The 13,081-nt window shown below is 45.9% G+C and overlaps 4 protein-coding genes across 4 annotated transcripts; 2 read left to right on the top strand and 2 right to left on the bottom strand.

Moving 5' to 3' along the window:
• Nucleotides 1-1,046: 1,046 nt before the first annotated feature.
• Pdw03_0691 (ArfGap-domain-containing protein) lies at nt 1,047-1,778 on the bottom strand (the record flags this gene model as incomplete). Its single annotated transcript, XM_014680473.1, has 1 exon — nt 1,047-1,778. One exon carries the CDS (start codon nt 1,776-1,778, stop codon nt 1,047-1,049), a length of 732 nt encoding a protein of 243 aa, XP_014535959.1.
• A 1,206-nt stretch (nt 1,779-2,984) lies between these two features.
• On the top strand, nt 2,985-3,406 carry Pdw03_0692 (delta(24(24))-sterol reductase; the record flags this gene model as incomplete). The annotated part of the gene is made up of 3 exons (XM_014680474.1): nt 2,985-3,025; nt 3,078-3,135; nt 3,194-3,406. The coding sequence occupies 3 exons, from the start codon at nt 2,985-2,987 to the stop codon at nt 3,404-3,406; spliced, it is 312 nt and encodes a 103-aa protein (XP_014535960.1).
• A 3,701-nt stretch (nt 3,407-7,107) lies between these two features.
• Nucleotides 7,108-8,869, top strand: Pdw03_0693 (Amino acid transporter, putative; the record flags this gene model as incomplete). Its single annotated transcript, XM_014680475.1, has 8 exons — nt 7,108-7,262; nt 7,327-7,340; nt 7,400-7,472; nt 7,525-8,215; nt 8,268-8,471; nt 8,522-8,549; nt 8,608-8,723; nt 8,783-8,869. 8 exons carry the CDS (start codon nt 7,108-7,110, stop codon nt 8,867-8,869), a joined length of 1,368 nt encoding a protein of 455 aa, XP_014535961.1.
• A 359-nt stretch (nt 8,870-9,228) lies between these two features.
• Pdw03_0694 (Alkaline phosphatase) lies at nt 9,229-11,300 on the bottom strand (the record flags this gene model as incomplete). Its single annotated transcript, XM_066099689.1, has 3 exons — nt 9,229-10,859; nt 10,914-11,134; nt 11,188-11,300. 3 exons carry the CDS (start codon nt 11,298-11,300, stop codon nt 9,229-9,231), a joined length of 1,965 nt encoding a protein of 654 aa, XP_065957416.1.
• Nucleotides 11,301-13,081: the final 1,781 nt, after the last annotated feature.

The raw sequence follows: 13,081 nt of genomic DNA on the forward strand, positions 1-13,081 counted from the left end.
ATTGAGGCTTACAACGTAATATTTCTCGATTAGAAGAAGTTTGGAATTAACCCCCATTCCTTCTATGTTGATCATTGATCAAGGTTTCATCATACAGCTTACCATAGCTCTAGTTGTCTGAATGATGTGAAGCCTCACGTCCACTGATGTTATCTTCTCATCTAATTAGAAATTCGACCAAGTATCATCATAGTTACTGCGAGCTTGTGGCATGGCTGCGAAGAAAATTCAAATTATTAATTTTACAAGCCCAAGCCTATAAGACCGCAATAAGACCGCTAAACAGTATGTGGTCGGCAAATTCATTTCAACATCATCGGTCGACTATACGAGTGATGCTAGCACTGCTTTCCTCCATTCTTTTCTCTTGTGTTAATACAAATTGACTCGTGTAGGTATCCTGGCCTTGCTCCCCTTACGATGCCAAATCATGTCCAAGGACTATGTGCCAAAGCAACACCCATTAGAGACGGTAAAAGATGACTGGCATGGAATCTTCAGAGGGCAATGCCAACCACTTTTGGAGGTGAGCTAGGAAGCTAAATGGGCTTTGGGAGCGTTGAGCTTGCGAATTTGCAATTCGAAGGTTTAGAGCATGGCTTGAAGCCAGTCAAAAGGTACTGGCATGGGTGGAGACTGCAGTGTTGACTCAAACGAAGAACGTTCAATGAGGGTTTCATAGTGGCTTTGGTGATAAAATGCGGTACATCTTGGGACATTAACGAGATAAGTAACCATAGAGACGACTGAAGCATGGCTGGGATTCCAATGCCCCTAAGCTTTCTTTGGCTTCATAAAGCCTGAAAAATGGCCCCTTATAGTAATACAACTACAACTACGATATGCTGAACTTAAGTTGCGCTAGAACTCATGCTTCCGTTGAAAATAGACAGCTGCTATGTACAACATAAAACTAACAGGAAATCAAGACCTCTGCCACCAGAGCATCTTACTGCGCCCAAGGGGCATATTGTGAAGTGAAAGCGTGGGCAACATCCAGGATTTTAAATTCTGCCACTGCCAATCAAGTCACAAAAATTGGAAACTTATTCCAAGTAACCCTGTCCGACGCAGCGCTTCAGAGGGTATGAGTTTCCCAGGCAAGTCGTAATGACACCGTCGACCCAGGACAAAGAATTCTGTCCATAGTTAAAAGTACTCGAGGTATGAGAATCCGCCTGGAAGTATTCGAAGTGTCCACTGCCGGGCTGTCCGTTGAATACGTATCCGCTTCGGCGGTAGGTCAAAGGGTTGCTAACAATCGCACCCCATCTGTTCTTCGGAATTGTCATGGCAACAGTGCCGGTGAGAGTAGCTGTTTCGGTCCAGCCGTAGCTGATGGAGCTTCCGACACTAAGCCACTTTTCCACGGTGGCTGTGTACGAGACACCAACCGTGATGCTGTTTGCGATGGACTGGCCTGCTGCCATAGAGACAGTGGCATCGGCTTCGTTGGCGTGCACGATGGAAGACATTGCGATGTCCCAGTCCAGGAATTTCTGGTCAGGAAGAGGGATGATGAATTGGGCACCACCGCGCTTGCTCAGACCCTTCGAGGGTGTGGAATCATTAGATCCAGTCTGAATGAACTTCGGAGGGGAAGCAGGCGGAGACAGAGAAACTCCAGGGAGACTGGCAGCTAGGTCTCCCTTGTTGATAGTCTGTGTGGTGCCATCGCTCAGAAGAAGAAGAGTAGTCTCATCTGCCTCGACCGGCAGGGCAGAAACCAGTGCACTGTTGGCACAAAGAGAGGCGAGGAAGACAAAGTCGATCTTCATAATGTCCAACAAGAAGGAATTTGGGTAAAGGTTCGGGGATATGGACCACAAATTGATCTAGAGGAAAGTGATATCGCAAAATCGGCGACGGGAAAGAGACGCTATTTAGCGTCGCGCAAGGAAGGCGACAGTTTTCCTAACCCCAGAGGAATGCTATAGTTTGTCAAACTAGATGAATCCATCTTACGAAGCAAGATTACGGTAGCTGATCTACCATGACCATAGAATCTCAGGATATCCACGCAAGAACCCACCATGTTTCAGCTCTGTAATTCCGAAAAATAGCCGGAGATCCACCGATGCTGATCGTATCTAACCATGGTGGGGAGACATTGCGACATTGCGACAGTGTAATCATTTGGGCTTCTTGCGGGAGTTCTGGGGATGATGTGTGTGTAGATCATACGCGATCTGTGGGTAAATTCATTGGTCAATTGCTTTGTTCCTGAAGAAAACCTAAAGGTTCGCAACGGGGGAGTTGAAACCTGGGGCGTAACAGCTGTGGGGCACATTGCTGATCGTGATAAGGGGCGTGGCTGTGAGACGACCCGGGGGCCAAGTCTAATTCATCCGAAGGATTCAACACGGAGCAGACGGAGTAGTAGAAATACTGCTCAATCTGGGCATTTTTTGAATCTCTTCATGAAGAAATGATCAACCATAAGGATCAAAATTCCTCTTCCGAGCATATAGTCACTTTAAATGATGGTTGAAACCGCCAATGAAGTTAAGACAAGCAGGACCCTGACGAGACACAGTTTGCACGTGCTGACGGTCTGGAACCTAAACGGCTAGCTGAACTCTAAAGTACTGCATTTCAACTCTGAAGTAACTACTCCATTTGTCATATGTCATATGTCGTATGTTGCAGGCAGAATTGTTGTGAGACATATCTCATCTTAGAGGACCTTGGAGGATGACAAGAGAGACAGTGAAACTCCCTTTGTGTAATTAGGGAAATTTAGACTGAAGATCTTCATTCTAATGGAGATTGTTCGGGAATTTTGTCTTGGATATTTCATTTCGACAACGGGGATGTGCATGATCTGACGTACGGAGAGATAGACAAACTCAATTTAGAAGTAGCAACCAGTTTCTTTTTAACCTACCGCTTCTCTGGCTTCTCGAGCATCATTTAAATTTACGTCTGCCACTCAATCCTCGAAAGTCAGCTTCATATTTACCTCCGACATCTTTATCATCAAGATGAAATCCATTTCCCTTATTGTCGCAGCTCTTGCTGTTGGGTAAGATCTTCTTCAAGTTGACGTGATTGATGCAGGTACTGATTCTTTATAGTGCTTTCGCAGATCTTCATACTCAAGGTGTTTGCATCGATACCCCTTCCAGAGGAGTGGTAAGTGCAACCTGAAGACTTATATCCTCTTGGTGGATGTGTCCTAAATACTTTACAGGACGTTTACAATAAGGCTGCCACTGAGAAGGCATGCAATGCCTATAAGAACCGGAACACTGGTAACAACCAATGGGATCACTGCCCCGATTGCACGCTTCTGAACGACCAGAACCTGCTGTACTACTGCGAGTCCAAGGGAATGCACATCGGAGGTGATGAGTTACACTATTACTGCACCCAAAATGGTGCCGGGGACAGTGTTGCTTGGTAAAGAGGCTGAGGAGAACAGCCAGAATTGACAAAGATATCACTTGGTGCACTTTGTACTTAACCGATGCGAGGTGAATTTACGAAGCTGGCGCTGTGCTTTTGGGCCCATGCTATAGACGTACACCGCCTATTGCCCTGTTGAAACTGCTTCATCTGTTATGTTTCGAGATTCGTATTGTAGCCTCTGCCGATACACGTAGCTATGAGCCAGGTAGATAGCTATCTTCAGATAGAAACTTCTGGCGGTTTTTTTTTTTTGAATATGCCATTGATGCAGGCTAAGTGGCTAGAGAGCTTGGAGTTTCCTCGTAATTTCTGGCAAAATTGAGTAAAAACGGATTTCAACCAGAATAATTTGATTCACAGTTGTACATATGGTTTACCTCCAGATATGCTCGTTGATGAGGAGAACTCGCCATTATGCGATTCAAGCCTGGAGAGGTGCTCGCTGATCTTTACTAAACCTTGGCTAAGGTTGTTTAGGACGTGTCCTCAACAGCATGGCTCGCGCATGATTGCAAGGGTAGCCTAAACTTTATCTTGAACTCGAAGCTGTCTCTCTGTATCTAACAAAGATTTAGGAATACCGAAGAGCTAGATAATATTACGGCACTGAAAATCGCCAATAACAAAACGAGTTCCGCTCGCCATACGCGCGATGTTTCACGTTTTCGAATATATCAGGGGCGCTTTGATAGCTGGAAGATGCCACAAAATATGCATTCGTGCTCTTCTTACGAGGCTTGATAATCTACATAAAGAAAGCAGGACGGTTCATACGAGTAAGTCCGTCTTACTGTCTTTCGTCGAAAGCAGTAGCATTGCAATTAAATGGGATTTAATATTCAGTCACATTTCATCGGGGTCTTAAGTCTGAAAATTGCCGTCTATACGGGCGCTGTGTGTGTTTCGAAAATGCATATATTTACCACGCGAGAACCGATCGAAGATCTCGCGTTCCGCTGCCCCCGCCTCCTTGCTGAACAGGCACATATTACATTCAAAATCAATTACATTTGGCATTAAAATTAGGCCAGAACTTAGTATCTTCCTATTTTGGAGGGGGATTTTAGTGATGCGTTAAGTCGAAGTTTACCATAAAAATTGTAATTGCTGCAGAATGGGCTTCTCCCGTCACGACAACCTCAGGACCCACTCCACGAAGACACATGGGGTGGTTACAACCGTAGTATTACTCAACAGCTGACTGACACTTGATAGATGTCCAATCAAGTTGCCAGCACCGAGAAAATCTATTCCCGTAGTTCAGGCTAATTATTTTATATGTGGGATTAGATTATAAACCGTGATAGGAAACATAGAGAGGCAATTGGAGAGCATAATGGCACAATCGGAAGTCAAGTGATAGGTGTGCAAAATACTATAGGAGTACTATCCTAAGCTTCATTGTAAATAATTTGATAAGAACAGCAGCGGTGGGCATATTCAAATTAGTTTGGCGATGATTGTGCAGCTAGTAAAACCCTTGAATCCGCAGTTTTTCTAAACATACACATCTCAGTTGTTCATTAAATTTCCCGAAACTCCCTAGAGTAGCAAGAAATTTTACGAAAAACCTTACGTCATATGGAAAAGTTCATATTGACGTGTGTTCTTAACCAGCTGGCTGCAATTTGGTAACATGCGCATCGGACTGTGTTGCCAACATGTAGGTCCAGCTCGTAACTATAACATATGAGGCCGCAACCATGAAAGATCAGGAATCAGGCCTTTGATCCCGCCATGCGTATTCGAAAATTTCCTGGTTTTTCAACCCGCGAATTTCCAGTTTAGTGACCTTGCGAAGCGCCCAACGACCAAATCTGGTGTTTGTGGTGCGCCCCAGTCAACGAAAATCGTCAGTTAGAGATAAATTCTGAAATTAGGTGCAACTTGTATCGCGTGCCCATATGTATCGCGTGCCCATATTAAAGGTACACGGGAATCAAAATCATTAACATCTATTTTTCTTAGCCCCCCATGTAGCCAGGGAGATCATAGTTTTATTTGAAAGGGCTTCCATTAGGTAATTTAGTTTCAATAACTAACTAGTTGTTGATAAGATAGGCTTAAGATAACAGAATATGGAAGTTCTATATGGAACAATATATGTCCAATCTTTAATATAATGTTTTTTAATTTGATTCTTATAATCTTGTAAATTAGCTGGAATTTTTTCGTAATTTTAGAAAGATCTTATCAGTCTTACGTTATATAAGTCCTTTTATTGATCATCCAGCGTAGACCAAAAATTGAGATTGCGCGGTTTGTGTCTTCTATACTTTCACATAGGCACACCATGCATGATGTGCCTAATTTCGGGATTCATGGCTGAAGGACAATCTTCTTTGACTGGGGCACACCAACAACAGGTATGGCTTCTGGATGTTTGAAATGGCTATAGTCATTCATATTGACCTACGAAGCAATATCAGACTATTTTAATGTAGCACGATGAGCTTAGATTTAGAAGTAGACATTCGTTCAAAAGGGGTTGAATACAAAAACCGTTTGCAATATACTGCAATACGAAATACTGTATTTACAAAGTTTCTTACAACTCATGTTTTGTCATTGAGATCAAATAAATGAAAATAAAGCAGATTTTCGGCATTAAACAAGTTTTGTGACATTACAAAAAAGGCAAGGCAATCTCCTTTCATTTCGTAATTTCGCAATTTGAAATTGAAGAAATTTTAATACTTTGTATCGTTTGAATTGTGATTCCAAACAAAAAGTACTTATGTTAAGAATTGTGCTGCACGAGTTTTGCAGTGGAATTGAATGAAGAGATTGTGTACTGTTGTATGCTAACAAGGCGTTATTTCCACGTCCGGCATCCCAACTAAGAAGTTGGATCGGATCTATGCGGGATTCAATGAAATCCCTGAATTGGGACTAGAACAACACCCGCCAAAACCCGGGGTTTTAGAAAACATGGCTTGAGTCTCCCGAGATCGGGCCCTGAGGCTTGATAGGTGAGAATCTCGCTTCCAGAAAAGTCTAGTGCCTGTGTTGAACCAAAGTTAAAAGCGCCACAGTCGGATTTTAGTTTTGTGCACAACTACTTTATATTTTCGAACTTCCTATGAGAACTGGGTCTTTAAGAGTGAAATTGTATGATCTGGGGTTGAGATTTGGGGTAAACCTAATCTTTGGACAGTACATAAAAACTTGACTAAAATTTTTAACCACGTTATCGCTGAGGGGCTCATATGCGCTGGGGGTTGTTCAACGCCGGGCCGGGTGCGCCGGGCCGGTAGAATCTGTCGCCGGGGTACATACCGCGCATGGGGTTGGTTCACCCGACGCCGCATACCCCACAAATATGGACGGGGCACCGGTGAAGATGGGCTTAGGTAATCATACCACGGTGTTGCGGGCCAAACCCATCAACGCATTTTTCAACGCCATCGAAGTTGCAACCTCATTGGCATTTTACCCCGGAGGACACCCCAGAGTGTGTTTGAAATTCTTCATTAGGCAACGATTGGGCTTTTCGCACTCACCAGAATTTCAGTACTTCATATCTGGTAATAAATAAATTCCATTAAATCTTTGATCTCACACGCCAAGCAAAAGCCCTTGGCCAACCGTTGATTTTTGGGCCTACACAAATTTTCGGTGCCTTTTTTTTCTCGCCCCGGACGTTTTTTTTTTTTAATTTTCTTCACTTTCCCATATCAGATCTTTTTCAAAAATATGAGTCTCCCCGAAGCACCTCATCCTATTCAGGACTACGAAGTATACAATGAGTCAAACGACATGGAGAAGAAGGCCTATCCGGTAGAGCCTACAGACGATCCCTTTGGAAATGAAGAAGCTGGGGAAGTGAAGTATCGTATCATGCCATGGTGGTCAGTATCTCACTCTGTTTACCCTTATTTTGCATCAACGAGCAAAGTTCTGACTTGTGTACAGGCAAGCTGGAACGCGTGAGAGCCCATCAGTAACCCCTATCAACGGGATCCATCTTCTAATGTTGTTCATCTAGTGATGGTCGCTGAAAACATCTCGCTTGGTATTCTATCTCTTCCGTCCGCAGTAGCAACCCTCGGAATTGTCCCGTAAGAAAATCTCTACCTCCACGACATAGGAAGATAGCTGACCATCTCCCAGGGCGTTCATCATTATCATGTTTTTGTCCGGCATCTCGTGGTACACTGGATACACCATGGGCCAGTTCAAGCAGCGTTATCCTCAGGTCCACAGTATGGGCGATGCTGGCGAGCTTCTTCTAGGCCCCATCGGACGTGAGATTTTCTTCGTCGGCCAGCTTCTGTTCATCATCTTCTTGATGGCCAGTCACATTCTCACATTCTCGGTCTTGTTCAACACAATCACGAGTCACGGTACCTGCACCATTGTTTTCGGAGTTGTCGGCTTGGTCGTTAGTTGTATTGCGGCTCTTCCGCGCACAGCAGAGAAGGTCTTTTGGATGTCTATCATTTCCGCCATCAGTATCCTGGTAGCCACAATCGTCACCATGGTTTCCATCGGTGTCCAGGCGCCTGCAGATGTCAAGAATGATATTTTCACGACTCCGACATTCCAGGAGGGTTTCTTGGCCGTCACCAACATCGTCTTCGCCTTCATTGCCCACGTCTCTTTCTTCGGTATCATGTCGGAGATGCAGGATCCCCGTGAATTCCCCAAGTCCCTCGCTATGCTTCAAATTGTCGATACTACTATGTACGTTGTGACCGCTATGGTCATTTACTGCTATGCGGGCCCGGATGTCGCATCTCCGGCTCTATCCTCGGCTGGACCTTTGATGAAGAAGGTTGCCTACGGCCTGGCTATTCCAACGGTGTGTAATGTGTTCTCTTTTGGTTGATTGAGTCTGTTCTAACTTCTGCTAGGTCATTGTTGCCGGTGTTGTTTTCGGCCACGTTGCTTGCAAGTATATCTATGTTCGTATCTTCCGCGGCGAGCGCTCGCACCATATGCACCAGAAGACTCTCTTGGCTACTGGTACATGGGTTGCGATCGGCCTGACCACCTGGACTGTTGCGTGGGTCATCGCAGAGTCCATTCCGGTGTTTAACGAGTTGTTGAGTTTGATTGTATGTGTCCTGAAAACTTATTATTGTGCGTCTACTAACTCGTTCTGCAGAGTGCTCTCTTTGGAAGCTGGTTTAGCTGTAAGTCGACTCCCGAGATTGAGATTTTGATGCAAAATGGATTACTGACTGAAAGTAGATGGTCTCCCCGCCATTTTCTGGCTCATGATGAACAAGGAAGACTTGTTTTCGTCAACTAAGAAGACTGCCCTGACCGTTATCAACGTCGCCATTCTTGGAATTGCTTGTGCTATTGTATGTTTTGCCTCTCTGAATCATTCCGATCATTCCGAACTCCTTGCTAATAAGACCAGTGTGGATTGGGACTCTATGTCTCTGGCGTGGCTATCAACGATAGCTCGTCCAAGGCCAGCTGGACCTGTGCCAACAATGCCAAATAAACTCGATCATTATGTCTCCACTGATGGACACGGTTGCTTAATAGATTTGCTTTGGTTAGTATTGACTGATACATGGCATCAATTGGCTGGGCCATTGTAAATAGACTTGTGTTCAATTGTACACGTATACCTTGCAAACAGCAGGTGTTGCTGGGATATTAAAGGGATTTTTTATGATGCACTTAAAATTGCAATTCGAGTTCTCACCATAACATCATCCTCTTCTCTTGTACAAATGGAGCTCTGAAATGTGGCCTCCAATTAATTGGCTCAAACTTTGTGAGACAGGGATGTCACAAGTGGAATAGCACCCCATTAAACTAGTCGTGCTTTCCAGCGTGGGTGGCGGGCTTGCCATTTCACTTCGTCTCCGACAACCCCAGGCATTCCGCCATGTTGAAGAAGATGTCGATCGAGCTGTATACACCTCCAAATCGCTCTTGACACGGGCCGCGCGCAAATACTGGCACGTCCGTCAAGGAGTGAACGCCCTGCGCCGCATCAACGGGGAGGGTTCCATTGACCATGAAACCACTGACCGCATCCTTGTAGTTAGCAACGTATCCCATCTTCTCGTCCTTCACAGCAGGTTTACGGGGACCCTCGCTGTGAACCTGATAATTTTCACGGTGGTCAGGGAAGGCACCAACACCCGCGTGCAGGGTGTATCTCGGGTCCCATTGGGCAGGGAAGTGGACGCCCTCGGAGTAACGCAAGGGGTTGGACCCAGCGACGGTGTATTGCGACAAGCCAGAGTTTTCATAATATCCAACTGCATTGCGCTTGCTGCGGTCGTCCTTCTGTGCCTCCATATACTTCGTGTCGACCGAGCCGGTGACGTCGAAGCCGTGGCCGTGATCGGCTGTGACAACGATGAGGGTGTCTTCAAGCTGGCCTAGTTTCTCGAGTTTCTCGATTGTTGCGCGCACGGTATCGTCGAGCTCAAGAAGCTCGCCTAGGGAACGGTCGTAATCCAGAGTGTGCATCTGCTTGTCGATGCTGGCGGCTTCGGACATCAGGAACCAGCCGTCCTTGTGGTGGCGCTTGTCGAGCACGTCGATCGCCTTAAGGGTCATATCCTTGAGTCCAGGTAAGTCGTCTGCGTCGCGACCTGAACCATCGGGATAATTGCTCTGGTTGTAGAGGTTAGACTGGTAGATGTTGCGATCAAGCCAAGTAGCAAGATTGGATTTCTGGAAAACGCCAAGCAGCTTCTCGTCGCTTGGGGCGCTGTGCAGGGCGGTGTTGTTCCAGGCCACGTTGTAGCCCTTCTCGGCGAAGAGTTTGTAGTAGTTGCGCTTTTCGTCGCTCCCGAGGAAGTCCTCTGCACCAGCGCCAAGGAGGACATCGGGGCCATCCCAGTTCGTCCACTCGTAGTTGGTGAGACCTTCGTAGTATGTGCCGATGACATGGTCGTACTCGCCACGGTCGCTAGTGTGCGCAGCCAATCCGGCAGGGGTCGCATCAGCCAAAAATGCAGTTGACACAATGCCAACGCCGGCCTTCGGGTGCTGACGGCGGAAGATCTCTGCGATGGTCTCGAATTTCGGGTCATCAAATGCGTCGCTGGAAGAGTCTACATAGACACCCAAAGCATTGACAGTGGTCTTGTGACCAGTGTAAAGTGCCGTGGCAGAGTTGGCCGAATCGGTAATGAACGAGTCCATAGAATGTGTCATTTGGTGGCCTAGAACGGGAAACTTATCCAATGCCATTTTGGTCATGTATTTGCCGTTGATGCTGCGGTGGGCAATTAGACGTGCCGCAGTGATCATGTTGGTTGTCATGCCATCTCCAATAAACATGACAACGTTTTTTGCGCGCCGCTTAGTAGAGAGATCACGAACAAGCCAGTTGGCAACTGTCTTCTGTTCACCGTAGTAGGTCAGAGTAGCTTCGTATTCACCGGGTTCATAGAGGGCGATTCTCCTATAAATCTTCGAGGTCACATTGACAAGGGAAGGCTTCTCTGCGTCCTCGGCGAATCGATCTGTTTCTATCAACTCAAGTGCCCCCAAAGAAGTAAGTAATAGGAAGCTATTACCTTCAAACCATGTAAAGTCCCACTTCTCTAGCTTAGGTTCCTCAATCTTAAAGTATTCCGCTGCAGTGACAGGAACACTGCCCTTATCCTTGCCGTTGCCCTTCTTGGCGATGGTGAACGTAAAGTTTTCGTCTGGCTCTCCAATTCGAGCCTCGGAACCATTGACGGGGGAGTGTACTTCGAGGCGGATATCGAAGTACTGACCCGCTAGGAAGTCGACCCTGCAAAAAGGTATTTGAAGCTATAAAGCAGGCGCAGTCTAAATATCACATACTGATCAGGTGGGAAGATACACCCCAAATTAGGACAACCACCCAGGCGCTGGAAGGTCTGGGCCGCCGTGAACACAACAAAACATGCGAGCGTAGAGATTGAGGAGGCGCGCATCTTCTTAAGCCGATTGTGATGGAGCAGAGCTACGTTTGCAGAGAAAACTGCTCTGTTAAGTACAGCGAGCTTTGGAGCTAATCGCAAGCGAGCCTCCTGCCAAGAGTCGCCTGCCAAGATAGTCCATGGTGATGTAGAGACACATATCTCTGGAATATCTCGGTCTCTTAATAGACTTTTATCGCTAAATAGCACATGTTCAGTATAGGAACAAATTAGAAAAAGGTGAGATTTACACGTGCATAATCCTGGGGTTTTACCTGGGAAGCTTGAACCTCTTTGCCAAGTCGAGGGAATGGAATGCCAAGCCCGTCTAGACAGCCCCAGTCATCCGCCAAGCTTAGAGGGCTTGGCGGACCATCGCACGTGGGATGGATGAGAGATGGGGTGGAACGACATTCTTCCTACTGGCAGCTGCTTAGCTTGATACACGAATGTTTTCCCATACTTGCTTCATCATAATACGAAGTTCTAGCTAGGTTTCAAAAAGATTGCACTCTTAAATCCCAGCTAGATCATTATCTCCCTCTCTGAGAGTTGTAAAGCCAAGCCAACCGTAATACCACATATCCAAGCACCTACCCCTATTCCTGCAATGGCACCCGAGGATACGCCCGACCAGTCCACCACAGTGTCCTGAGATCTTGATTTGCTTTTATGTGTATTTGTAGACACAAGCGCAGGCATCACGAAAGCGATAGTCAGAGCTAAGCGGATGTCGGCTGATTTCCAACAGCCATCAAACTTATTCTCATTCTTTGGTGGTATGGTTATAGGTTAAGGAGATTGATGTTGGATTGATACTTTGGCAACCCTCGGTGGTTTGTCAAGCCCACACTGGCGGCGCCCTTACTTTATGATCTGTAGGGAGTAGTAATGACATGTTAGCGTGGAACCAATCTTCCAAAAACTTTCAATATTTAGCCTGCTACTTTCTGAGAGTTTGCAAGGCTATCGGCCAAACTTCATTCGCTGGGACAAGCAATCCCTGATAAATGATAGGGCAAAAGTGCCAACCCCTGTGGCAAACATATTGTAGTCTTGATGGGGCTTAGATTATCCCAGCTCTAGACTGATGACTCGACCATGCAGAGAGTAGTGGAAATACACCAGGGGTAATGAGTGTTCTTGTTAGTGGGAGAGGCGCCTTTGATTTGGTGGTCATGGTACGGTGTGAAGATCTGAGAAGCATAGAGAATATCGAGGAAGAGAAATTTACAGAGCTGGTCCTTGACTACTTGTTCTGACCATCTTGACCTTGGAGCTCTGCTTCATTCAATTTATCAACCTCCAAATTTGGCCGAAACGTGTTTATGGGCGGCAAAATTGGCCCCAAGTCGTGATTGCGGGCATGAGCAGGGAAGGCTGAAAATGGCACTCAGCCCCACCAAATCTGCACAGGAAAGGCATTTCTTTCCCCGTGATAGTGCTTCGAGATAAACAATCAGTCTAGCATAGTAGTTGGAAGCAATAATAAAATGGACAATGAATCTATTCCTCGTGGCAAACCCTCAACAAGACTATGTGGCCTTGGTCGGCCATCAGCATTGGCTTTCATTGTTCTCATCTTTCATCTCGGGGCTCTAGAATTGAAATGTCGCTATTTATAATTGAAAGTCTACACTCGAGTTCAATCAAACAGATATTGTTTCTCAAAGGCTGCATGATTTAAATTTAGCCTTTTGATTTCGACGATTCTTTCAAGTCCATCTCTTTGTCCAATATCTATTGATGTCTTTCAGTGCGAGTGCCACGGACTAGTTCGAAGTGTAGACTATAAG

Source organism: Penicillium digitatum, chromosome 4 (genome assembly GCF_016767815.1).
Source record: "Penicillium digitatum chromosome 4, complete sequence".
Classification (NCBI taxonomy): domain Eukaryota; kingdom Fungi; phylum Ascomycota; class Eurotiomycetes; order Eurotiales; family Aspergillaceae; genus Penicillium; species Penicillium digitatum.